Below are 25,491 nucleotides of genomic sequence, written 5' to 3'. Positions count from 1 at the left end.
CAAGGGAGGTTCAAACAACAAAGCACAAATAGTTTATTGTAACTTTATTTGTCACGGTCAAGAACCTGATAGAAGAGGACTGATTCTGTAGACATATCTCTTATACGAAGTACAAACTACATCTGTTTTTTACCAGTGGCAATTGAGGTTCTGTTATTTTGGAGACAGCACACCAGATAATTCTTCCACACTAGAAGGAAACCTGTAACTCTTTATCAGCAAGAGGCAAACTATTTTTCATCTTTCATATGTTTAAAATTTTCTCCACAAATACATTCATCTATGTTGTCACAAAGTTGTGAGGGTTTGCATTTCTGCTATTTGTGAGTTGCAAAGGCTGAAAACACCAGCCCTGAAGATTACCTTAATTTATTTGCTAATATTTGCTACCCTTTCCCAGTTCCTTTTTTCCTCCCTCAGCCACCACGGCACAGCTCTACTGGTCACCAGAGTTTTGTGCCTGTCATAGGAGCTACACCAACTGCTTTGAGTGACACGTTGGCCACCAAATAAATACCCTGACTGCAATACTTTAGCTGTGACCTTGCACCAAAACAATCAAGAGCTGAGTTGCAAACTGAAGGAGAACAATGTTTACAAGCATTTTACCAAGATAAGAATGGTTGGAAATGATTTGGTGGGTTAAAAGAAACTCAGGGATCAAGAGAAGAGTGAATTGTCTCAGCCTTTAGAAGCTGTAGATGGTTTAAGGGTCAAGTAATTTGTAGTAACATTATTAAGTATAAAAACAACGGTGCAGTGCTAGCCACAGAAAATTAGGAAAAGTGTATTTTGCAGATCCTGAACACACACCCCGTTGAAGCATAGAGCAAAAGCATGTTGTTAATCGTTTAAAGGGAAAGGTAAATTGTGACAATTTTGCATTATTGTGAGATAATACAAAATTTGTAGGAATAACACCTAAATACATTGCTTGTGGCAAAGTATTTCTTCTTACCTGTGAGCAGGGTGTTGCATTAGCCCTGGGTGCGGCTGTCTTACAGCAAAGGGAGAAAGCCGTGGCCACCAGACAATTCACTGCAGGCATTTGTAGTAACTCAGATGGAAGAGGTGGGATTCTGAGAGCAAGAATCAAGAAATGTGCAAGAATGTCTTACAAAGCATTAAGGCAAGTATGCCAAAGCAGCCAAGCAGGGAGACAGAACAAGCAATCCACTACTAGAGTCCACAGCAGACCAGAGGATTCAGACCTCCAGTTGGATTTTTTTCCCCCCCTCAGTGTTTTAGTGAGTTTTATAACTGCGGTTGTCTTGTTTCTCTGTTCTCACTGGACCTGGTATCTTTAGCTGGAGTATATTGCCAGTCATTTCTCCTCTTGGTGGATGACATAGGTCTCTTGCACTATTGGAGACGCAATTCTCTCAGCTCCATAGTCTAAGCAAGGACTTCATGGCATCTTAGCGACAGCCTCATTTTAGTATTTTTTGTTTTCCAGGTGTTGTTTCTCAGGAAAACGTCACCATCTTCCATAGAAGACAAGTACAGATAACACACAAGAGCGGGCAGTTGAAAATTTCATACAGGTTCAGTAAAAAAAAGTTCAAAATGTTTTATCAGGCATAGAAGTAAATTTTATAGACAGTATTAATGAAACATGTATTTTCCACTTCAGAGTCTTCAAATGCCTATGAAGTAGTTTCCATAATATTGCAAAACAGAGACTTATTTCTTAATAATTAACCAAAGTTTTAACTAAAACACTTGCAAAGTATACCTGTCCAAGTGTTTTATAGGCTCTCTCTACTACATTTTAGGTTGCAGTAACATTACTGATTTTTCCAGTTCAGTGAAATTTTGGGTCTCGATTGTAAAATGTATGTTTATTTAATGTATTCATTATTATCTAAAAAACTCTGAAAACGTTTTTCAAAAAAAACCCCAAAACCAGTTCAGCAGTTACAGCAGGCTTAGTTTGTAGCTATTCAAAACTCCAGGCAACTTTGCCTGGTGAAAAAAAAAAAGCAAAATTTTGCCTTCAGAAGTCTTAGCAGTGGCAGGTATCCTAAAATATAGAGGACTTAAATGGGGTTTAAACACCCTCACCTTCCCCCTCAAAAAAAGAAAAACAGAGGGGAAAATCAATACATTTTTCTATGGGTTTTTGTTTATTTGTTTAAAGATACTTTGATAGGGTTGGTTCCCTGGACTAATGCTTAAGAAATCAGTATAAATATAGTCAAACACAACAGGACACACACACCTGAGGATGAAGCAACTGGTTTCTGGAGGAATACAAGGCAGGCAGATCTGAAATTCATTCCTATCCCAGATTTTTCTCCCTCTTTTTTTTTTCTCTTTTCCTTTTGGTCTTGAATGAGCAGGCAGGGGCCGGACAGGCATTGCCTCTGCAGCAGGGCTGGCTCTGTGTGTCCCCGTTGGAAGTTTCCTACTGCTTGTTTCCACCCAGAGGCGCAGAGCCCTGGGAATAGATGTGCTAAATCAAGGCAGGCAACAAGCTCATCAGGATTTAAGAAGGGATAAACCAGATTCATTCCACATAGAAGCCTGGCAAGAGGGTGCAGATGTACCACATAAAGTACTTCCAAAGTAAATACTGCCTGCATAGGGTAGATTCTCATATTTTAGGCATGTTTGGTAATAATCACCTGAACATGAAATCATACATTCAACTGGATTCAGGACTTCTTTTAGTCTCCCTTCCTTTCCTTTACTCTGACCAGCAAAGATAAGAATCATATACCATCATTCTTGCTTTATATATAATATTTCGGGGCGGGGTGAGGGGGTAGGGGAGTGGCAGGCGTAAAATACACAGACAAACAATTTCCATCCACCTCCCATGGCCACAGATTGAAACATGTGCTAAGTAAAAGATCCTTCCATGGAAATGTGCCTCCTCAATTTACAAATAGCAGAGTGTGGTCACCTTCAGAGTTAACCTAACAAAGAGCAGTAAGAATCACAGCTATGTTTCTGAACTTTAAAGAGTGAAATTTTATGATACAAGAAAGAAAAAGAAAATTCTGGGAACTCGAGTTAAAACTTTGAAAGTAAATAGCATTTCAAGAGAAACCTCAAAGTGCCCTCCTCTGGCAGCTGGCACTAACTGCTAGCTCGTGTGAAATGCATCCTAAACTCGCAGCACTTACTCCCCAATTAGAGGAAAGTTCTTTTGACACACAATTTTTGTTATGAAATTGTCTTATATTAGCTATACAGCAAGGATATGAAACTGTTAATATATTTTAATATGATATGATAGAAAACACTGAAGTGATCTATTAAAGGTTATTTTAAAGCAAGTGTAATTAAACAGTTCATACTAATAAAATGGTTTTTTTCCCCAAAAAAGCATGTACTTAAGATTTGTGTTCATTTCACAGTATCATTAGTATCACATAAAATTAATGTTATTAATTTGCAACAGTATTGATGCAAATCCTCACTACATTACTTATTGCTTATTACTGACATTCCATGTATAGAGTCACCTTAGGAAATAAAACATTTTTGGTTTTATTTAAACCAAGCACAAAAAAATGCAGTAGGTGAAAACCGCATTAGAAAAATAAACCCGAACCCGCTGTTGATTTCTTAGTTTGGTGTTGCAGTACAAAACATTAATTGTCCAACCTTTTCTAAGCACTTTCATCAGCGTTAAGAGTTGTAATATATTTCATTTTGTTTAATTACATATTTTGTTTCCATAGCAACTAGAAAGCATCTAATCCATTTCTGTTCCTTCCTAAGCCTTTACATAGCAATTTTCTTTCATGATACAGTAGCAAAAGATAATCCTTCTTTAGAACTCTGGGTACTATCTGTTCTTTCCAAATATCCCTTAATTAGTATGCAGTAGGATTAAAACCAGTTGTAGTACTGCTACAACTAAAAGAAACCGAGTAAAAAAAAAAAAACTAACAGGATCTAGACAGAAAATTCTGTAACTCCTGTTAAGTAACTTCAGCATAAACTGACTGCCACCTGCAGGCTTGCAGCAACATGGGTCTCCAGAGCACAGGAGCAAGGGTACCCCCACCACACACCCTATGTCCATGGAGCGAAGGCAGATTTCATATTCCTACTCATACTAACTGATTCAGATTTATTTTGCTTCTAGGAAAAGGAGGATCCACTAACGTTGCCCTCTTTGAAGAAATAATGAGTTTATTTTCTTTTGTGTTGCCGTATTCCAGCTTGCTTCTGTTCATGGAGACAGTGGTGATGTCTGAAGATTTTCCTGTTGACCTGACATGCTAAAAAAGCCCAAAAGGATGCAAGTTCCACAGGTGCTAACCACCTCTTAAACACTGGCTGCTTTCTGTATTGTCCTACTGTTCAAAGAAATTGCTGTCTTCAAAAAAGTAACCCAGATCTTTAAAAAAAGCTAGCAAGTCAGATCATACAGGAAGTCATGCCCATAGTTAAAACATCTGAAAACAGTGTTTTAGGAGCATTTGCAGATTACTGCCTTACTAAGTGACCCGAGTCCTATGCATTTATATTCTTTCATACGCACAAACCATACTGGAAGAGTAATATTGACACTTTGAGAGCTTGGAAATGCCAAATACAAAGTTTGCCTAGAAAGCCTTTTTTTGAACCCATTGCCATGTAAAACAATTCTTACTTACAAAATCAGACAGTATTTTTCCCATCAGGAGTTGCCTCTGTCTGTGCACAGGGTAACTAAGGCTAAGTTGCTCATCTTACTGTTTTTGTGGGTTTTTTTTTTTAAATGCTGGTGTTTGACACACCCATTTATTCCATTTACCCCTTCAGTCTTTATTTCTGCAGTAGGAATTTCTTCCTTTCAACATTGCATTCAGCACCACACCTAAGCTCAGGTCCTCTGCCAGCTAGCAAATCTCTCAACTCAGTTTCAGCATTCAAATTCTTCATACAACATCTGGGAAAGTTAGATTTCTAGAAGTGAGGTCTACAGGAGGCAGCACACTGAATCAGGAGTCAGCTCAGCACATCACTTTTCAGCTTTCCAGTCTGGCGGTTCCGGAAAAAAACAGAAATGTGTCTTAAATGTCAGAAGCCACATCTGTTCCATCAGGACCAGATTTTCCATACAGAGAAATAAAAGCATACACAACACCATGCAAGTACAGTTAGGCTGGCATTTCCAGGAAATATCAGGCTTACTGAATACACGCTGTGCTTTTGATTAAATCGCAGACTGTAAATCCCACACTGACTTACTGCAGATGTACCGTGCAGCTGACCTACACATGTGCTGCAGAAACATTACATATTTCCAGACACCGGGCAGTTACCGACAGTGCTACCTGGAAGTACGCATCACCCAGAGCATCCTGACTGTCAGACCCCTGAGGCACCTTAGGTACCCGAGGTAAAATATCGGCTACTTGGTCTTAACTCCAACAGCAACCATTCCCCTGCCCAAGAAGAGCCTTGTAAAGAACTTCCTTAGGAACAATCAAGCACCCTTAGGGCAGTGCTTACTTGCCCACTTGTAAAAGGGTGTTTGGACAGACCTGTCATATGCAGAAATGGAAGAAAGCATGTCCCACTTAGCTAACATGTGGAACAGCGAAAGGCTCAAACCAACCTGATATGGATAAAAGCACTGAAGATTTTGGCTATTTAAATGCTATTGAAGACATGTTTTCTCCCTACCTCTTCCCCTTGTCCTCAAAACGAACAAAAATCAAAGGCAAAAAAAAAAACCCTCTTCCCACAGTAGTAATTGAAGAATTTCTTCAGAAGACGGAGAGCAGTATTAGTACTTCTCTCTTTTGGTAAATAAACAAAACCTATTTTTTTTTCCACCTCAAAGAAAAAACAAAACAAAAAAACCCACAGAGAACAAATCTAACTTCTTGGTGGCAGACAGCATAGGTTTTCAAAACGAGTGAAAATTTTACTGCTTAATCATCACTTGCCACTTGATGGGGGTGGAGAGCTAGTTATGCACGTTATAAACGTTCCATCGACTATAAATAGATGATTTTTAGGTTTTTAAAACACAGTGTGACAAAGTGCCAAAATGCAAGTGTATTTGGAAAGTTTAAGAGCTGCCTGTTACAAGATTCCTAAGCTAAATTCCACATGATACTTAGGCATTAAGTCTTGTCAGGTTAAATCAACTGCATTTCAACTAAATATACCAGATACTTCTTTACGGGAAAGATGAAAAGATCAGCTTGCTGTGTGACAAAAACTAAACTGCACCTTGTCTGAAACATAACTATTGATACAGAAGCCTTTTCTATATGTGTACAGAAAGTTACTTCTGTCACTCAATGCCCGTTACTCTTCAGTTACTTCCCTTTTCACATATTGTCTCTCAGGGAATAAATGGTATGCCCAACATCTTTTTCCTTTCAGCGCTTTACAGATCTTAATCCTATTTGTAGGTTAAAACAACGCTACTGAGGCTTGACAAGCTTTACTGTAGCAGTGCAAAAGATAAGAGATGGACAACAGGCTAACAGTGTCTGTACTTCAAAGGACTAAAACCTGTTGAAGACACCCCTTACATTTTATGATGGAGCAAGCAAACCATTAACTGTTCAAATACTGAAAAGATTTATAGCATGTATCAAATATGATTTGTCTAGGCATGAAACAATTAACCAATTATAAAAAAAGACCAACCTCATACCTTTCCAATCACATACACAGAAGTGATTACATGTAAAAAGGAAAGCCACAGCTCAGTTTCTTGGACTTCTAGGAACAGAACAGGTAGATCCCAGCTGTTTGATCACCAACCCATACTGCTATGCTTATTACCTGTCATGTTGATATGAATGATGTTTATTCTGAATAGAGAAGTTACGTTTACCAAGTGTCAGTCCAAACTGCAGATCTGTACAAAGCAAAGTTCTACACCCAAGGAGATCAGATGAGAAACAGCTTTAGAAATAATCAATTCCAGCTAGAGAGGTGCAGAATACAGGAGAGGAAAGAAGAAAGGGCTAAACCATGGAAACACTTTAGGGTGCCCAGCATGCCCTGAATACAAATGATTTCAAACACATCAATAGCTAAGAGGTTCTTAACAGTGCTTAAATTAGATTTATAAACAGTGCAGAATAGTGCTTCCATAAAATATTAAAGAAAAAAATTGTAAAACCAACCAAGCAAAATCTATACATACAAACTTTCAAAATTCAAAAGAAAAAAGTGCAAATCAAAGGTCTTTAAAAAGATGTAGGCCTTCTGAAAACTTAAATAGATTTCCCTTTAGCATTTGCCCTATCAGCAATTCCAACAAGACTAGAAAACCAAAGAGCAAAACAACATAAAAGATGTCCACTACCACATATCATTTATTTATATACTAAGTTAAAAAATACGAATATTTTATTACAAAAAGTTTATCAAACAACTGTATACATACAGTTCATATTGTTAAAAGCCAACATGTCAATTGATACTTTATGTACATTTGATTAATAATGTCTTACAATTGTAGAAAAGCATCACTCAGCGGAAACTGATTTGGCATTTGGAAAGTAGTTACCACCCTGCACTAGAAGAGACAATTAATATATGAATAAAACATTTATATGTTACAATAAAAATACTTATTTGCTGTGATCATTTAAAGCAAATGGATGCTTTCTTTCTCCAAGAAGAATCATCATAAGTGGAGATTAAAGTGCACATAACTAATGCATTAATAATTCTTCAGCAATCCCATCTATCATTCTAGATGCTCCAAGCACATCACAGTAGCATCAAGGACTTAGGCCTTTTCTCCGTGGCTTAAACAGGAGGATTTAAGAGAAATTCAGCTTTCTAAGCTGCATGAAATAATTCTGGTGTACAATAAGATGAAGTAGGGTACAGAAATCTGGAAAATAGCATTTGGTGAAAAAGTCAGTGTAAATTTTCCAAGATATATGATTTCTGGGGAAATATTTTCCATTTGAGAAAAAGATTCATAGTATTTCATACAACTGTGGACCAAACAAGCAGAGCATGCAACAGTATTTACATAACCATCCCCAAAGTTGTTCTTTGTAGGATACAGGTTGGAGCAACACTGTCTACTTTATGCATAAATTTTGGTGGCAATCTGGGGAAGAAGAAAAAAAAAATCACCAACAATTTGCTTACTGTAGACTAAGGTCCTAAACTAGAAAAGTGCTCCTCAAAAAATGTAGCTCAAAATATTGGCTTTGCCTCATTACAAGCAATATAGTAAACCTTACAAAATGTAACACAGTCAGTACTAGCAGAGCTGTCGAGGGCAATAATTTTAATAAATCGGTCCACTTTGGATAAAACAATGCTTATGCATGTTACAATGTATTCAAAAGCAACAGCTGAACAGGCTGAATTTACAACCACAAGAGAAGCATGACATTCACTGAAAATGAAGTGAGTTGCTGGTAATTATGGTTATAATTTTTATCACAGCAACTGGTCAACAATGGGAAAAAAAATTTTTTTTCTTTTCATTTTACAAATATGAGAAGTTCTGAGCCATTATACTTGAAGAGCATACTTCATATCTTAGGCACTGAACCCAATTTAGAGGTAAAATGTCAACATGATTTAACATCCTCAGGCTTCTGAAGGCCATCCATATGAAGTTTACATACAGCACTACAAACACACATCAGATACTGCTGTAAATTTATAAGGAATACAAAACACTATTAATACAACTTTCACCCCATGGCACATCAAGCATGGCAATACCACTTGTTTCATATCTGGTTAGCAACGGTCAGTTGTGGTTATGCTTTATTGAATATTTTCCTTTTTGTAGCTGAGAAATATACAGCTTGGACTTGCTTCCATCTGGTCTTTTAAACCAAACTTCATCATGGTTAATTGTTGTAATTATGGCACTACAGAAAACGAGGGAAGAAGGGTCAGGGGAAGAAAAAGAAGAATTTAGAAAACTTGTAAGCTAATAAAAAGCCTCAAAACTGCAGCTGTATTGTAAATGCTAGGCCCAAAAGATACTGGGTCCATTGTAAGGATAGTTTTAACACAATTCTTTTGTAACTACATGTGTCTTTAGTGAAGGCAGTTAATTTTTCAGCCATCTATTTTTTTCTCCTATGAGAAAACCCTCAACATGTACAAATACTTCAATGGTTTAAAAGAACAACAGTCACCCATAAAAAACGCAACAATAGACTACCTGTGGTAAAAAACAGATCCGTTGGAAAATCTATCCAGAAATTACTTCTAATAATAAAGTATTTGGGAAACAGTTCAACAGATTGAAGTCCAAGATTTAAAGCAAAGGAAGTATTCAACTGTTAGTCACCATACCAAGACCATAAGAAATAAAGTCAAAGACTTATTTGCTGAATCATTCTTATACAAACCCTGCTTTTATGCTCCTTGTGGTAAACCTTAATACAAATAGTAAATGCACAAACCCCTCCCCCCCTCCCTGAAAAAAAAAAAAATCAATTATAATTGGTGACAAAAAAAAGCTCAAAACAAGACATTAAAACAGTTAATGGAAGAAAAATCTGTCACATACTGAGTGTGCTAAAACTCCCTCCAGGAAAGTCTCAAGCTTTAAAAGTTGCTGAAATCTTGAAAGGCTGGGAAACTTCCACTGTATGCTTGCCCCGTTAAGCATCACCTTTTGGCTACTGTCAGACACTGGATATTAAGACCTTTTTGTGGCCCAGTAAAACTGTTATGTTCTGCAAAACTAATTCATATTTTTTTAAATTCAGAAAGAATATATAGTTTACGAAAATACCTTCCTGTTTCAGCCCTGAACACACACTCAAATCACCAAAATCTCCTCCCTTCACCACACACAGGGAAGAAAAGAAACAGCCAGTTTTACAGTAAACTACTGCTATATGACGTTAAAGTTAATTTTCCTGGGTAGCTGTGCATATTTAATCAATGTTGCTCTTAGATTGATTTGCCCCATTAAGTAAAATGTAAGATATAAATTTAACCATTGTTTTAAATATACTGAACTTTTAGAATTGACAAATATTATCCATACAGAGAAAGTACATTTATATATCTTATTACAGTGCAAATTTGTTTGAAAGATTATTTAGACCATTCCCAGGTAGACAATTCCCTTTGTTAAGTGAAGGAAACGCTGTAAAAAAAGTTCCAACTCTTTTCTTTCAGAGCATTAATCAACTGAAAACAAAGTTTATCTTTAATGGTTTTCTATAATTTAAGTATTTTTGGCTGGGCCAACAGGTCAAATTCTCAAAGCGACAAAATCCCAAGATACTCAAAGGCTATTCAGAAACTAGTAAAAGCTTAAACTGCTAGTGAGATCCTAACTTGACAAACATCTCATTATCTTCAGTCCAACCTTTACTAGCCTCTCTCACAAGTCCAGCACTCAATCTTCTTTGACAATGCCTGTTTTCCAATGTGAACTAATACATGTTACTGAGGTGGCAGTATTTCCAAATAAGCCTTATTCTTCAATGCCATCATCCCATCTATTTCTTAATATGAAAGTACAGAGCTGCATAAACTGTGTAATCTTTACCTTGTAGGACATTCATCTTTCTTATCAATGCATATTGTCTGTCCACGTCCATACCACTCTCCATCATAATAGAGTCTTCCTTCTTCAGATCTAGCACTATGTAGATGCTTTTCTATTTTGACAGGTGCTAAAGTGATCAATAAAATTAATTTAATATTGACTTGGCAGAAGCCAGTTAAACATTTAAATAACTTTCATCAAGTTATTTACATAGACTACACATTTTTTCCATTACCAAATTAGCCTCTCTCCTGATTATGGCAAGAATGCGAGAAAATTGGAAGCAAGATACTTTATTTCCAGTCAGATAAATTAAAAGTTTTATTTCCATTTTCAGGTAGGAGTTATCTTCCCCACAACCTTCATATTTGTGATATGAATTTTCACAGGTCGAGTAAAGCAATACAACAAAAAGAGACTTCAAATGGCAGAACCTGAAACTTCTTCATGAGCACATTACCACAACATGCAAGTAGTAATACCTCTCTAAAGAAATAACACCATGGGCTCACCTCTTCTCCCTTTTCCTCCTTAGTCATCACCTCCAAGTATTTGTTTTACCTAGCAGTAATGTGCTTCTCACCTCAGTGCCAAATATCAGTAACCACTCCTTTCCCACAGCTCTCCTTTTTCAGGGTTGTAGCTTGCAGTGAATATGAGCATCCTTTAGACTGCACCCCTAAGGTCCAGATGCTCTTAGTTTCTCGCCTCATCTTGTGTAAACACTGCTTGCTAATAGCTTGCTAATATTAATTGGTGTAACCCACTTTTAGGAGTTGAAATTTTTGTTGATAATTTTTTAGAACTCAGATGTCAACACAATCATCAGCAATCAAGCTACAAGCTATCAGCACCTGAGAGGGGAAAAACAAAAATCACATCTTCCAGCTACCTCAGCCCATTCTCTATCACTATACAAGGGCTAAAATAAATATGATCTGCCTAGATGCAGTTTGCATCACTGTACACAGCGAGTTGTGTCTTGTGAAACCAAACAACGTTTACTTACGTTCTGGCTTTACTCTGTGTGGCCCCAGTGTAGCCATCGCCTTGAAACACAGAAGAAAATGAAGTTAGTCAGCAAGCATAGTCCTTTTTTCTTAACTGCCAGCTTTACTTGTGAAGTTATGTACAGTGTAGCTCAGGATACTTGCTTTTACACGCAAAAAACACAATCATAACAAATCTAAAATAAAAGTGTGTTCAACAATGACTCGGTAACTAAGTAAAACAGCATTTTGGGGGTGAAAAAAATATCATCTTCTTTAGTAAGTTTTGATTTCAAACAACTCAGGAGTTTTTCTAAATTAAACCCTCAAAACTGCTGTCATGTAATTCTGTCAAGAAATACAAACTGACATTAACTCATTCTGAAAAACAAAATTCTATATGAACAACCGACTGATTTATACGTTATGCTCGTAAGTTCGCAAATTTTCTCTCATGCAAACTCTAGATCACATGTAGTATTGAAGTAGGTTTAAAAAAAAAAAATCTAAGAGTTTTTTGGGGTTGTTTGTTTGTTTTTTGTTTTTTAAAATTATTTCCAGAAAAGGCAAAATCCCTAGTGGATTCTCGGTTTGTTGCTATTGTTTAAACTCACATTACACTACAGGAAAGAAACCGAGGGAAAGCTATTTTGTGTCTGTTCCTCTCATGTGATAGGAAAAGTCAGACAAGTTTTCACACAGGCATCACATTTTACTTCTTGTTTAGGAAATATTTACAAGTATAAAGCAGGATGAAAACTGACTCAAAGCCATTTCCCACCAAGTTTTTGAATTCACATAAGTAGTTTGCTATTCCATAGCAAAGGAAGTGGGAAGCACTAGGATATTAGGGGTATGTTATGACTGCAAGTGCAGGGCAAGGATAGTGTTTCATTACAGTAAGTTACTTTAACGATATGAAAAAGGCACTCTGTGCTTAAAAGCTGGATTTATTTTTCCAAATGTATCAATTGGTCAAACAAATTTCTCTACCTATAAACCCCGATTCTCTTATAATCTGGCAAAAACACAGCGTTTCACTTTATTAAAAAAAAAAAAGTATATGGAGAGATCAAAGCATAGAAATCTTCATAAAATAAACTATTTACTATGTGAAACCATACCATATGATATATATTAAAAAAAAATTTCTTAATTTAAGCCAAAATCCTATCAAACTATCCTATCATAGTTTCTACCCAATTATGCTAGACTGTGAGAAAGCAGATCATCTTGACACAGGCTTTAGGCTCACTTTATCATGGAAAATTACAGACTACCCATTTTAGAGATAACCTCTTCCACCACTTTATTGGATTCCTCTGCACGATCTGGGTAGGACCAGAAAAAGTAGCAATAACATAGTTTGAACTGGAATGATTAGCTGACTATTGAAGAAATAAAAATCTATTTAGAGTTTTGATCCTGTAAGAAACACATTTACATATTTTTAAGAGGCAAAAGGACTAGACAAGAACCCAAACAAAACCTACAGCCACTGGCATTCAGCCATTTATCTTACCTTCCTTATTGTTGTCCAGTCTTCAAGTATATCAAGGTCTTGTAACATATAAACTATATAGGGGCGTGGAAAAGTTAGGGAAAACTCTTTCAAACAGCAATAATAAAAATACTCTAATGTTCATAGAAATATATTAATAGTTCTGTTCTGCCCATCTTTCACATGAAGAATACCTACGTGAAGTGAAAGCTCAGCAAGAATAAATGCCTCTTGGAATTGTGCAACCTAGAAGTACATTTTCAAAATTATTAAAAGAGCTAAGTAAGATAGATATTCAAACTGCTGGAGTTCAACATGAGGATAAGAGAAGCAATTGTGATACAATCATTCCATCCCTAACAGTTCCAAAAATCATTCTATTTGCAATACTACGAATTACAATTGAAATTCACTGCAATTTCAATATACCACTGCATATCAGCATCTAGTATCAGCTTTAATAAAATCCTTATTTTTACAGTATTCTACATCATATATCTTTGAGAGAAAAGTATAGACAGCACCACATCTGAATATCAAATATCCAAAAAACAGGAAATAGAAAGGCAACACCCCTTCCTTGAACTATCAACTGTAAAGTAAAAATTGTGTATTAGAACAATACACGAACTTCAAAACAAAACTACATATAGCACAGCTATTCCATTACAACAGTCTTCAGTTTTTACTTTGTTTCTCCCCATTTCACCTCTGAAAAACAAGCTTAAAAAAAGGTGCTACGAATGTTTAAAAACAAAATCTCCTAGAATTGGATATGAGAGCTTTAACTTACACTCATTTTGAAATTTTAAGAATCTTTAGCCATTTTCAAATTTGTTTTTCTCTAAGTATCAAAGAATTACAAATCAAAAGCCATGTAAAGTTTCAAGGTATTTGCTTTACACAGATCTGTACAAACTGACATGTCCACAACTATTTTAAAATCATAAGCGAAAAGAACAAATTAATTTACTTCACAACTGAAAGGATTTTCAGCCTACTGAATTTCCTGAAATAGCTAGGGGTTTAGACCTAATACTATGTTAATATTTTCTGTTTGGAATGTAGTCTAAAATGGCAAGGTACTTGTACTTCACAGAATCTGATGTCATTTATATGGTCATCTTGAAGACAAGGATGACTGAGAGCTAAAGAAAATACATTTTCACAAAACACGGCACTGAAATTGCTAAAAGGAGTTAAGAAACTAATGAGGACACTCATACTTGCATTGATTCATACCACTTGGCTTTAAGCACTGTTGCAGTTTAACCCCAGCCAGCAACTATGCACCACGCAGCTGCTCACTCACCCCCCCCCGGTGAGATGGGGGAGAGAATCTGAAGAGTAGAAGTGCGAAAACTCATGGGTTGAGATAAAGACAGCTTAATAGGGAAAGCAAAAGCCGTGCACGCAAGCAAAGCAAAACAAGGAATTAATTCACTACTCCCCATGGGCAGGCAGGTGTTCAGCCATCTCCAGGAAAGCAGGGCTCCATCATGCGTAACAGTTACTTGGGAAGATGAAATGCTATAACTTTGAACGTCTCCTCTTCCTTCTTCTTCCCCCAGCTTTATACACTGAGCATATTGTCCTATGGTATGGAATATCCCTTCGGTCAGTTGGGGTCAGCTGTCCTGGCTGTGTCCCCTCCCAAATTCCCATGCACCCCCAGCCTACCCGCTGGCAGGCCAGCATGAGAAGCTGAACAGTCCTTGACTGCTTAGCAACAACTCAAAACATCAGGATGTTATCAACATTATTGTAATCCCAAATGCATAACATAGCCTGATACTAGCTTCTATGAAGAAAATTAACTCTATCCTAACTGAAACCAGGACAAGCACTAGTTAAAAAACATCTCTACTAAACTGAATTTGTAACACATCCTAATGGAAGAACAGTTGTTACTGGGACAAATCATCCATCTGGGATGCGTTCCACTAAATCAACCATCCTGCAGGACGATGTCCCAGCAATGACAGTTTTTTCAAAAACTTCTTCCTTCCCACTTCCTCTTCATGTTACAAAACCTTGCAGAAGTAGGATTTTTTGCAGCAGCTTAGCAATAAAAAATGGCCTTTATACCATATAATGTCAATTCTTAGAAGTTGGTCTCTTTTAGGTAGTCTCCATGATTCTGGCAACTTCTAAGCCACCACATCTCTATACTATAAAAATGTTAGGCTGTGGGTAGGGGTAGAGAGAACACTCAGTTTGCAAAGACATCTCCTTCTTTCTCTAGAGAAAGATGATACCGTCTCTTAGGTGTTATACCTTAAAAAGTTTGAGCTGCAATGCATGCTTGTCAACAGCTATGAAGAAGTCATCAATGCAAAATTCTTAAATACTATACTCACACTACAGGAACGCCAAACCCACAAACCCATCCCCCTGTCCACCCCCATCTCAATTCATGGAATTTTAAACTGTTAATGCAAGAGGGTTCTAAAGTCTATGGAATTGTTAAGACGTAATAAATTGAAGTTAAAATGTCCTAGTATGAGAAGCAAAGCTATACAGGAGAAGACACACAAGTCAAGTTATACTTTACAAACATAATGCCTAACTCTTCTGCTTTTGCCTTGTGGCTCTGTTTTTTAAAGAGTTAGAAAAATAAATTTTTAGAAATACTCTCTATATGAAACTAGTAGTTAGATAAGAGAATCTTAATTTCAATTTTCAGAATGGGATGTGTCAACATGGTTTCTGTAATCTGAATTAGAATAACATCTGCCATACAAAAATCAATTCTGAGACTGCGTTATCACTTCAACTTGTTTTTAACGACATACATAGTAAGACTAGCTATGAAACAGTGAACACTACTAGAAAGAACACCGATTTCAGTAAAAGGATATCTGATACAACAACAGGTTTCTTCTTATCTGGACTAAACGGATCCTTCCTTTTCTTCCTGGACTGTAGCTCATCATTCCATAATTCTGAAAAGACATAATAAGAACATGCTATGTATCACAAACATTACACTAACTCTTTTTACAGCAGAAAACATTGTCCTAGATGTAAAATAACACATTTTCTGGTGAGATACTGTTTCTGAACAGAAAGAATGAAGGTGTTACCTGATTACATAGTCATAGATTAATACTCTCAAAACACACAAAGGGATGCTGACAATTACTAGACCAAGGCTTCTTTTAAGCTTAAATTCAACCCCCCTCCGCCAAGCCTACAGCTGAATAGCATTCTAGTGGATAACTTGAAACTCCCCAGACATACTATGTGTATGTAGCTACCAGAAGATTAAAAAACCCCCACAAACAAAAATAGCTCAAACAAACAAAAAACCCAACAACTTTGAATTTCCATCCACCTGAGGTAATGTCAATGCTATGCCTGTCTTCTTCAAGTCTTCTAATCTTCTCTTCTAGTTCACTTTGTACAGTATCATACAACAGAAGTTTTTCACTCTAAAAAAGCAAGAAATTACACATTTTTACATGACTAATATCTATCACCTAAATACGTATGACAACAATTTAAAGCCTCAGCAGAAAGAAAGGATAGCTTTAGGTGAAAATTTTTCAGAAGCTGTAACCCATATGACATTTCTCTCTATCCACTTTCTTCGCATGAGATCCTAGCTCCTTAAAGATGTATGTTTACTTGGCATAAGTGTAAATATAGTTATCAAATATCAGTACCAAGAATAACTAAGTATATAAAAGCATGCAGCTGGATCTCCAGAATAACTGTTTATTCTGACACAAATACAGTATTTTCCTTCTGGATAGCGAAGATTTATTCACAATTAATAACTGTAAAGTAGTGACCTCTGCCATCTTTCATTATAGATCAGAAATTTTAATGTTTTCATGGAAAGCTTTTTATTAAGCTGCCTCCAATATTAATAAAGCTGCAGCCATTTATAGAGAATTATCTATTACCACAGTATTTGTCTATTTTCATAGATCTGAAAAATACCCTCCCACAGAAGAAAGAATTTATTGAGCATATAAAATAAGTTGTGAAAGCAAAATTGTCTACCTCAGAGCTGTGAGAAACACTTTTAAAGCACTACTTAAGAAATGTTAGCTAGTTCGTCCTTTTAAAAGGCAATTTCTGATCCAAATAGATTGACATAATGCCTTCAATGTGGGGTATGTCATTAGCACTTTTTATATACAAAGACAAATAAAAACACACTCTGACGTGAACTTTCTGCAGCGTTTTGTGCAGTCTACACTCTCTTCCATCTCTAAGTGTTTCAGAACAAGAAGATCAACTTCATAGTAAACTGCTCTCAATTATAGTCCACCACACAGGACTGATACAAAAATTACACAGTGTCTATATAGATCAGTTACCCTCTTAAAGGCAGCACTGTAAAACACTAAGCTCTCTAAACCAGTAACTTGGAATTAAGCTGAGTTCCAAGCCTCAAGGAAATAAATTTACTGTTCTTCCATAAGCTTGCACATTTCTGAACATGAGTAGGAAATACCGCTGACTGTTACATTTTGAAGTTCTTTTTCACTGAGCAGTATCTTTAACAAGTCTGGAAAACAGAGGCCTTGAACTCACTGAAAAAACAGCTTCAGCAGCACAAGTCACTGCATCTAGCTATTTGCTACCATGCCTGTGCCAGAAGCTGCAGTCCCAAGAGCAAAGTCAGCAGATGTCTGCACCTCAACTGCTCCTGCCCATAGCACAGCATACTAACAGAAACTTACCTTTACCAGTGTTCAAGTGAGTATGCTGGATTGAAGCAAAACAGTTGAGGAATATACAAAAACAAAGAACCCTGTTCTACTAAATAGCTGTCATTTTTACCATTCCCTTCAACTTACAATGTATTTAAATTCCAAAGGTCTCCTTTCATATATTTTTCAATCCCTCATTATAAAAAAAAGTTCACAAAGGAACTGAAAAGGCAGAAACCTCTTACATATACCTGAAATGCCAAAGGAGTGTTATCTGCTCTGAGACCATTTTAAAATTCAATTTAAAATTAAATAGTGTTTCTGTTTAGGCATCTGCTTCGCTGCAAGCACTTGGTGACAAATAAGGTGTGAAAAGCTGTTACAGGCATCAGAGGTATTCTTGCTGAATGGTTATATTCCAGTGGAACAGTGATTCTACAAGCAGCATCGCCGACTTTAAAAGAGCTTTACCCCTGAGACACCCTTACGGGATGGTCAACATTTGAATTCTGAAGGTTTCACAATAGAAGCATAACAGCAAAACAAGGGACAAGGACCACCTTAAATAGGAATAATAGACAGCCAAAGCAAATCATTCAATCACAGATGAGAAACCCTGCAAGTGTTACAGGATTCTGTCCAACCTCAAGAGTATTCACAGGAGGCTAAGACAGTCAGTAATGAGCAGTTCTTCATTATACCTTGTTCTTCCCCAAGCTATCAAGAAAATGGAAATTCTTTTTAAAGTATGTGTGCACACTCTTGCTTTAGGAGTGTAGGAGAGTAGGAGCCACAGACCTCAGGAATGTGGTGAACCACTCAGAAGAAAACACATTTAAGCAATTATAGCAGGTGCTGAGGAAGACTATGACATAAACCTCAGGATCTAAGCAGCTATGTTACAGCATCTGACATATCTGTTCTTGAGTATTGTACTATTGTATCCATAATTTAGATGCTTAAACAGGAATGTTTACATTCACAGAGAGAAATATGTTTTTCCTGTAACTGCTTTTGAAACGACAACTCTATCACTAGCTGTCCAAGGCATCTTAAAAAGACATTATTAAATACATTTATATTATACATACTTATTATTGTTAATGTTATTATTAAAATGTAAGGTGCTTTTTGCTATAATTATAGCATATATTTTAGTTACTGTTCTTGGTAATATTTTTATATCAAAGGTAAAAAAAATCATGAGGGAATCTATCAATAAGAACCTGTTAATGAAAAATACAAAACCTTATTTATACACAAAGCTAAACTAATATAAAGCTAATTTTTATATGCTTTGAACAACCTCTTATGTGGACTGAAATATCACAAGAAATTTGCATGAAAATAGCAAATAACAGCAATAATAAAAGCATGCACTGAACTTGGAAAGCATGACACACAGTGAAGATAGATGGGATTATCTATCAATGTAAAATAGCTGGCACAACCTCACAGTGCTGTCGAGAGGCTTGAATTTCACATTCATACTTGTTCTTCACAGATTCCAGACAAAGCTCTCTATAGATACCTGTAATCAGACAAATTACAGCAATATTACTTTCTTTAGGTAATACTCAATTTCTGAATTCTCTTGTAAGACTGCTTGCAAGTCCCAAAACATGTACATACTGGAAAATATTACATAGGGACTTACAGTGGCTGGTAGCTTTACAGATTAAAAATAAGAACAAGTAATCCCTTAATTCTGAAGATGTAAGGAAAAAATTAATGTTATTTTCACTTTTTTCCCTATCAGTCAACAAATTATACCAGTGATCATGCTAACTTTACAAAATAGGTCTGTTCCATATTTCTGATCGAATTATCCTGGATATACTCAATTTTCAAACACATTAAGCACTAAATGGCCTCTTCTATTTTCCAATTAGTTTTAAATAATGTTTTGGGGTTTTTAAATAGCTTGAAAACTGAATGAAAGAACAAGCTATTAGAAATTAGTATTCGGAATAAGGCCTACTTTATAATGCATGACCTTAATAAATCATATCGACTAACAAGACTGTTCCATTCTTAGAAATAGCCACCTTGCGATACAAAGGATACTGCTTCTGAGTAATAGGAGCATTTCTTATACATTTCTGGCAATGCGTCTACTAAACAGACAGCTGAAAAAATCTGAAAGGTATCTGAAATGTACTATTTGGCAAGTAAAGATAGAACTTGATTTAATATATTCAATGCATTCAACACAAAATACTTAAATTGTTCTGCATTACCATCTAGAGAAGATAAGTTTGCACACACACTGGTGCTGTCTAACAACTGAAGAACTCTCCAAAATAACTTCCCTTAGAATTCAGTTGACTATAAATTAATATAGTACAAAAGAAACAATATCGTTACTGGCAATTCCTCTGAAAAACAAACCGCAAAGTATTAGGTCAATCATCTTTCCTCTATGAAGTCACTTTTGATCTAGAATTCAAAATCTTCTTTTCTTACATCATTTGCTAGGTTGATTTTTTGTTTTTTTAATATTTATGGCTGACTGGCATATCTAGGTCTGCCAATTTACAATCACTGCTTATTTGCCTGAAATCAAGCAGTATAGATATGAATACTTCCAAAAGAAAAAGTTGTATTCCTGACTTGCTGAAATAGTAAAGATCCACATTTTGCGTCAATGGTACTCAGTGCCTCAGAGAACAGAGGAACATGAGTTTCTCTTCTACCACAGACACAATTAGATCCATGTCTAGCTAAACATAGCTTAACTTTTTTTTCACACCTTCTTCCCCTCTCTCAGGTAAAATTAGGTCCTTAGGGGCTACCTGCTGGAGCTCAAGTTCTGCTACTGCCCACTTCTGTCAAAGTTCTCAAACAGTAAAAGCAAATAAGCCTGTCCTGCGGTTTCTTGTTTTCTTTGAAATAAATTTATCAATCTCATTCAGTTGAGGACAAAAGGGAAAAATACAACCCACAATCCTGACTTCTAGTCTCAACTTCAAGGAAACTTGCAGTTTTTACCCTGGGCTCTTTTTACATTGGAACATGGATCTTCAGTGCTGCTCTAGACAAATCAGGAGAATCTGTAATACTCTGCCTCTCCACACCCACCTACATGAACACACTGACAGTCAGCCACATTTAAAACTGAAAATCAAAAGCCTGGATGAAGGTCACTTTTATATCAAACCTTCTGCAAGTTCACCTGCAAACCTTCTGCGAAGTCCAAGTGGGTTACTTGGGACTAGTCAAGTAAATTTTTGTTAAGATCTTAAAATCCAGAAATTCTGTCTCACCAACTAAGGAAAAGCATTATGGTGAAGACCAGGAAAGAGAGAAATGCAATAGACCAATTCATAGCCTGAAGTCAAAAGTACCAATGAAGACATACTGAGTAGCACTGAAGTAGCACTAGTACTACGAAAAGTATAAGCAGGCTTGCCATTTTCCAGCTTGCTGGCACTGTGCTTCTGCTGAATTTCTTACAAAAGATATTGGCATAGCTTCTCTAGCTAGACACAGCACAACCGTCTGCCTTTTGGCGCTCTGACAGCCTGTGTTAGGTAACCCTTAGACAGCTGAATTACTCCTTTAGGAGCCAAGCTATAACACAAAAAGAAGTTACAAAAGGGAAGTACAGAACTTTGTCTTCCTATAATCCCACCACTCTATATGACTATATGGTTGTATCCCGGAAGAAGATAAAAGTTCTTACCTGCTTCTTCTATGACCATAAAAGCCTATCTAAGTATCAGTTTTAATAATTAAAACACAGCTTAGATAAAAGCTGCTAAGGACAAAAGCTTCCCTCCTTCCCCATATTAAACAGGAGGATGGGAGCAGAGGAACAGAAGAGACACAGACTAGAAAAGCAAGAAAAATGTGACGAACTAAGATGATCTGGCAGGCACTTCATGAGATAGCACCTACATATCTCTTCATTTCAACAGTGACCAGTGTGTAGATCCCAAATTTTCTGACTAATAAAAATTACTCATTTTTAATTCAGTAATTTTGTGCTTACTACACAAAGACAGCCAGCCATTAAATGAAACATTAAAAAGATGTATTTTTAGTGTGATGTTATCAGGCAATGTGTGCAAAGAGGCAAGCAAACTATTCATTTTGACTTGAAAAATATTTTACATTTAAAACCATGCCACAGTATTTCTAAAACACACTCCTTTAACAATTCTAAAGAAAAAAAAAATTGACCTTAAAATGCATAGCAAGTTTATACTGTTGAAACAGCAATACTCATTTTACATGCCTACCTGCCACCTTGGTTCGGATTTGCATATTTTCTTGTAAAGCTGCCAAGGGTTCTAAATATTCAGGTGCCTTTCCAGCTATGACCTCTTGTAGCTTTGCATCCACTTGGCTTAATCTTTCTTTGTAAAGTCTTAAAATAATAGAAATAAAAAAGTATTTTATTTAAAAACAAACAAAAGTTAGAAATATTTTTAAAATAACTATTCTGCATCTCTTTGTTAATGTTATGGAACACCCACTGAAGCAAAGTAAGATTTGTTACCGTTTTAATTTCCACTGCATATATTCTTTTTGAACAATACTCCTCCTATTAAGCCTTTCTGGAAAACACATGCAGACAATCAGGAATGTACAAAGTAAAGATAAAATGAAATGTACCTCCATCTCTAAGGAAGAAGAAAAAAAAAAATCACATGGCTGTTGATAGGTTTAAGATGGAGTAGGAGATGAATTAACATGGAATAGAACAGGAAAGGGTGCCACAATACATAAGAACAATATGGCTTACATCATGGGAGACAGACACAGCCATTTTGTGGCTAGAAACACCCATTCACTTTCATGTTCACCAATCTGCTCCTACCCTACCATAAACCAAGGAAAAACATAGACAGGCTCTTATTGAAGCAACCCTCATTTCATCTCCTGTGAAAATCCACATACTGCATACTATCACAAATATCATAGGATAATTTGTAATTAACATCTTACATTCATGCAAAAAGAAATGTATTTAAAATATTTTTATTTTACCTAAAATTCATTCCTTCTATAAAAGCTGATATTCACTGGCAGACTGTGAAGAAATCTGATTGCCTTCTGAAGAATTTAATGTAATATAAATTACAAGCATTTCAAGCACAATGAACTAAAACTGCTTATCAAATGATTAAACATGCCATTCTTTGTGCATCTTTTTCTTCTTTCACAATTTTACTGTCTCCCTACTGACAGCTGCTCCTCCTTATAATCTTTCTTCCATCATTCTGTTGCTCCTTTCGCAGTATTCCCACCATCATAGTTCTTCTTAGTCCTTACAATCATCCCAATCTCTCAAATAACCAGTGTCTACACAACACCTTCCTCCTTGTATACCACAGCCTTACCACCTCCCCAAACCTCCCGAATTACTTGGTTCCTTCCTCCCAAGACCACCCTCCTTCATATTTGCTCCTGAAAGCTTTTGTTTCCACAAACTGGTTTCAGTCACCCAAGCTGTCCAACAGATAGAAGAGTAGGACTGAACTCAAAAGCTGACAGTTTTCCAAACGCCAAGGCAATCACTACCAACCGGCCCCAATATTCATCAGTTGGCTCCTTTTCCCAGGTTGCTCCATGGTCAGCCCAAAGAAGAGCATGCCAAACAGTTTTCTCTAGGCACTGCAGCAAGATATTGCTTGTTGGGCAGTTCTTCTAAGAACCTATTAGACAGACCTCACAGTGTCCTTTTATGCAAAACAAGTTGGATATCCCCCTTCTCTAGCAGAAAGAACTATCTCATAATATAAACACGCATCTGGAATGTAATGACAACTGACTAGATTTTCAATTAAAATGCATATGCCCAAGAACAGACAAGGTCTCCTCAAAGTTTCACTTGTCAGGTACCTGATTAAGTTAGCTGCCAAATTACCATCAATTTAAATTGGAAGAGATGCATCTAGCTTGTTTGGGCACATATGAAAAAAAGCCAAACTTAAAACAGATACAAAAGACTGGCTCTAACACAGGTGAGATTCACTTGTGAATAACTGCGGCTATTAATTTTGTCTCTTCTACTTACTAGGTCTTTACTACTGATGTAGATATTATGGGAAACTACAGACAGGGAGCTAACAGTATTTTAATTTTATTTAGTATTGGTACCTGGTTTGCAGTAACCACACGAAACTTTCATTGGTAACAACTATAAAAACCACTGTGATACTCTGCAAAAACACCCTAATTGCTCACTTGGCAAAGACAGTGCTTGGGTCTGTCCCACATATATAAAAGGATAAGAAAGATCTTGAATGAATGAATGAATAAATCAATCAATCCACAAATTCCCCTAAAATCACAATGCCTTGGTTTTGCTAAGCATTTTGATGCAATAGACCTACACCAGGCTTTCACAGCAACAACATTTCAAAACCAGAAAATACATAAATGCATAAAAGTAGTCTGGAGCAACTCTCTGCAAATAATTTCAGAAGTCTCAATCCTTATTCTTCTCCAAAAGTAGCATCCACATATATAAAAGACAAGAAACACCAGCTGCACACAATATTCTCATGGAATGGATCTTCACATGAGGCACTTAAAGCATTAAAATACTTACTGATCTTTAAGGTCTGTAAATTGCTTTTCAAGATTGGACATTTCATCTAAACACTCCATTCTTCTTCTTTCACAGTCCTCATCATCCATTTCTAAGAATAAAAAAAAAAAAATTATTTTGAGCAAAGTAATATATAAACAAATAATCTGGCTATTTTGTTTCCAGTGAACTTGAAGCAAACCTGAATTCTAGCAAAGAATAGTTTATCCATTATATTATTATTATAGAAGAATATGAGAAATCACTTGCCATACAAACTACAAAGTAAGAACCTTAGTTCTAATTCTAGAAGAAACCCCAAAACCAGCAATTTTTCTTCCTCAAAACAGGAAGCAACATCACTCTAAGACTTCAAGAGGTTAAATTTCATGACTGATAATACAAAGTGTACCTAAGAATGCGTGAAACAGAAAAACGTTGCATATCACACCAGACAAAAGGCACCATTAAGCACAAAGAGTTATTAGCCACCACTGAAAATTCAAGTGTATCAGGAGTTAGTATAAGGAAAAGCAATCCCTGGAAAGCAAGCACAGTTCAATGTTACATTTATCATATAAAATTCAAGGGTTTCTTTTATTAATACCCATTTAAAAAAAAAGTAACACCTGGATTTGAAAACAGGTTTCATCCTGTTCAATTGGGAGAATTCTTTGAAGCTGAAATATTAATGTAGAAATATCTGTAGTTCATCTTCATAACCATTTAAAATGACTGCATTTCTGATGAAACATTTCTCTAACCTGCGAAGTCTAGAATTTTGTGGAAACTTCATTTTATATACTTGCATGCTGCAAGAATAATTAACATTAAATTCTTTACACAGTTTTTGTTTTAATTTATATTCCTGATTTTTTTTCTTAAATTACCAAGTGAATCAAACTGTAAAGTACATTAAATATCCACTTTTTGGCCAAAAATTTTGCCACTTGCCATAGAGACATCTGATGTTACTAAACATCATTCAGAAGTTAGAGATGTCCTGAAACTGCTTTATAGCAGAATCTCCTGGAATTAGCTCTATACAGTTATGGTAGAATGGATCAATTATCAACCAGTAGGAGAAGACATGCAGAAGAAAGCATGGCCATGCAGTCAGGAACTGGGGCTGAACTGGTGCAAACAGGCCAGGTGTTTGAGAGAAGGGGCTGTCCTAAGGAGGCCATATCAATCTAAACAGTTACTCCACCAAGAAAAATCCTAAATCCTGACTGAAAGGCAAAGTAGGATCTGGATCCAAGCAGAGGCAGCCTGGGCTCATTCTCCTAGGCCATAAACAACTCCAAGCCTTTTGCTTCTTCCTC

General features: G+C 36.2%; 1 protein-coding gene across 1 annotated transcript; it reads right to left on the bottom strand.

Moving 5' to 3' along the window:
- Window positions 1-7,271: 7,271 nt before the first annotated feature.
- On the bottom strand, window positions 7,272-24,277 carry BRMS1L (breast cancer metastasis-suppressor 1-like). The gene is made up of 9 exons (XM_010296266.1): window positions 24,188-24,277; window positions 21,870-21,997; window positions 19,077-19,156; window positions 16,296-16,392; window positions 15,820-15,903; window positions 12,980-13,044; window positions 11,478-11,517; window positions 10,469-10,595; window positions 7,272-8,822 (listed from the first exon to the last, which is right to left on the bottom strand). Exons 1-9 carry the CDS (start codon window positions 24,274-24,276, stop codon window positions 8,699-8,701), a joined length of 834 nt encoding a protein of 277 aa, XP_010294568.1. The 5' UTR covers window position 24,277; the 3' UTR covers window positions 7,272-8,698.
- Between the last annotated feature and the right edge of the window lie 1,214 nt (window positions 24,278-25,491).

This window comes from Phaethon lepturus, unplaced genomic scaffold (genome assembly GCF_000687285.1).
Source record: "Phaethon lepturus isolate BGI_N335 unplaced genomic scaffold, ASM68728v1 scaffold13821, whole genome shotgun sequence".
NCBI lineage: Eukaryota > Metazoa > Chordata > Aves > Phaethontiformes > Phaethontidae > Phaethon > Phaethon lepturus.
Note: the sequence above shows the minus strand (reverse complement) of the source record. Positions and strands in the feature narration are given on the sequence as shown.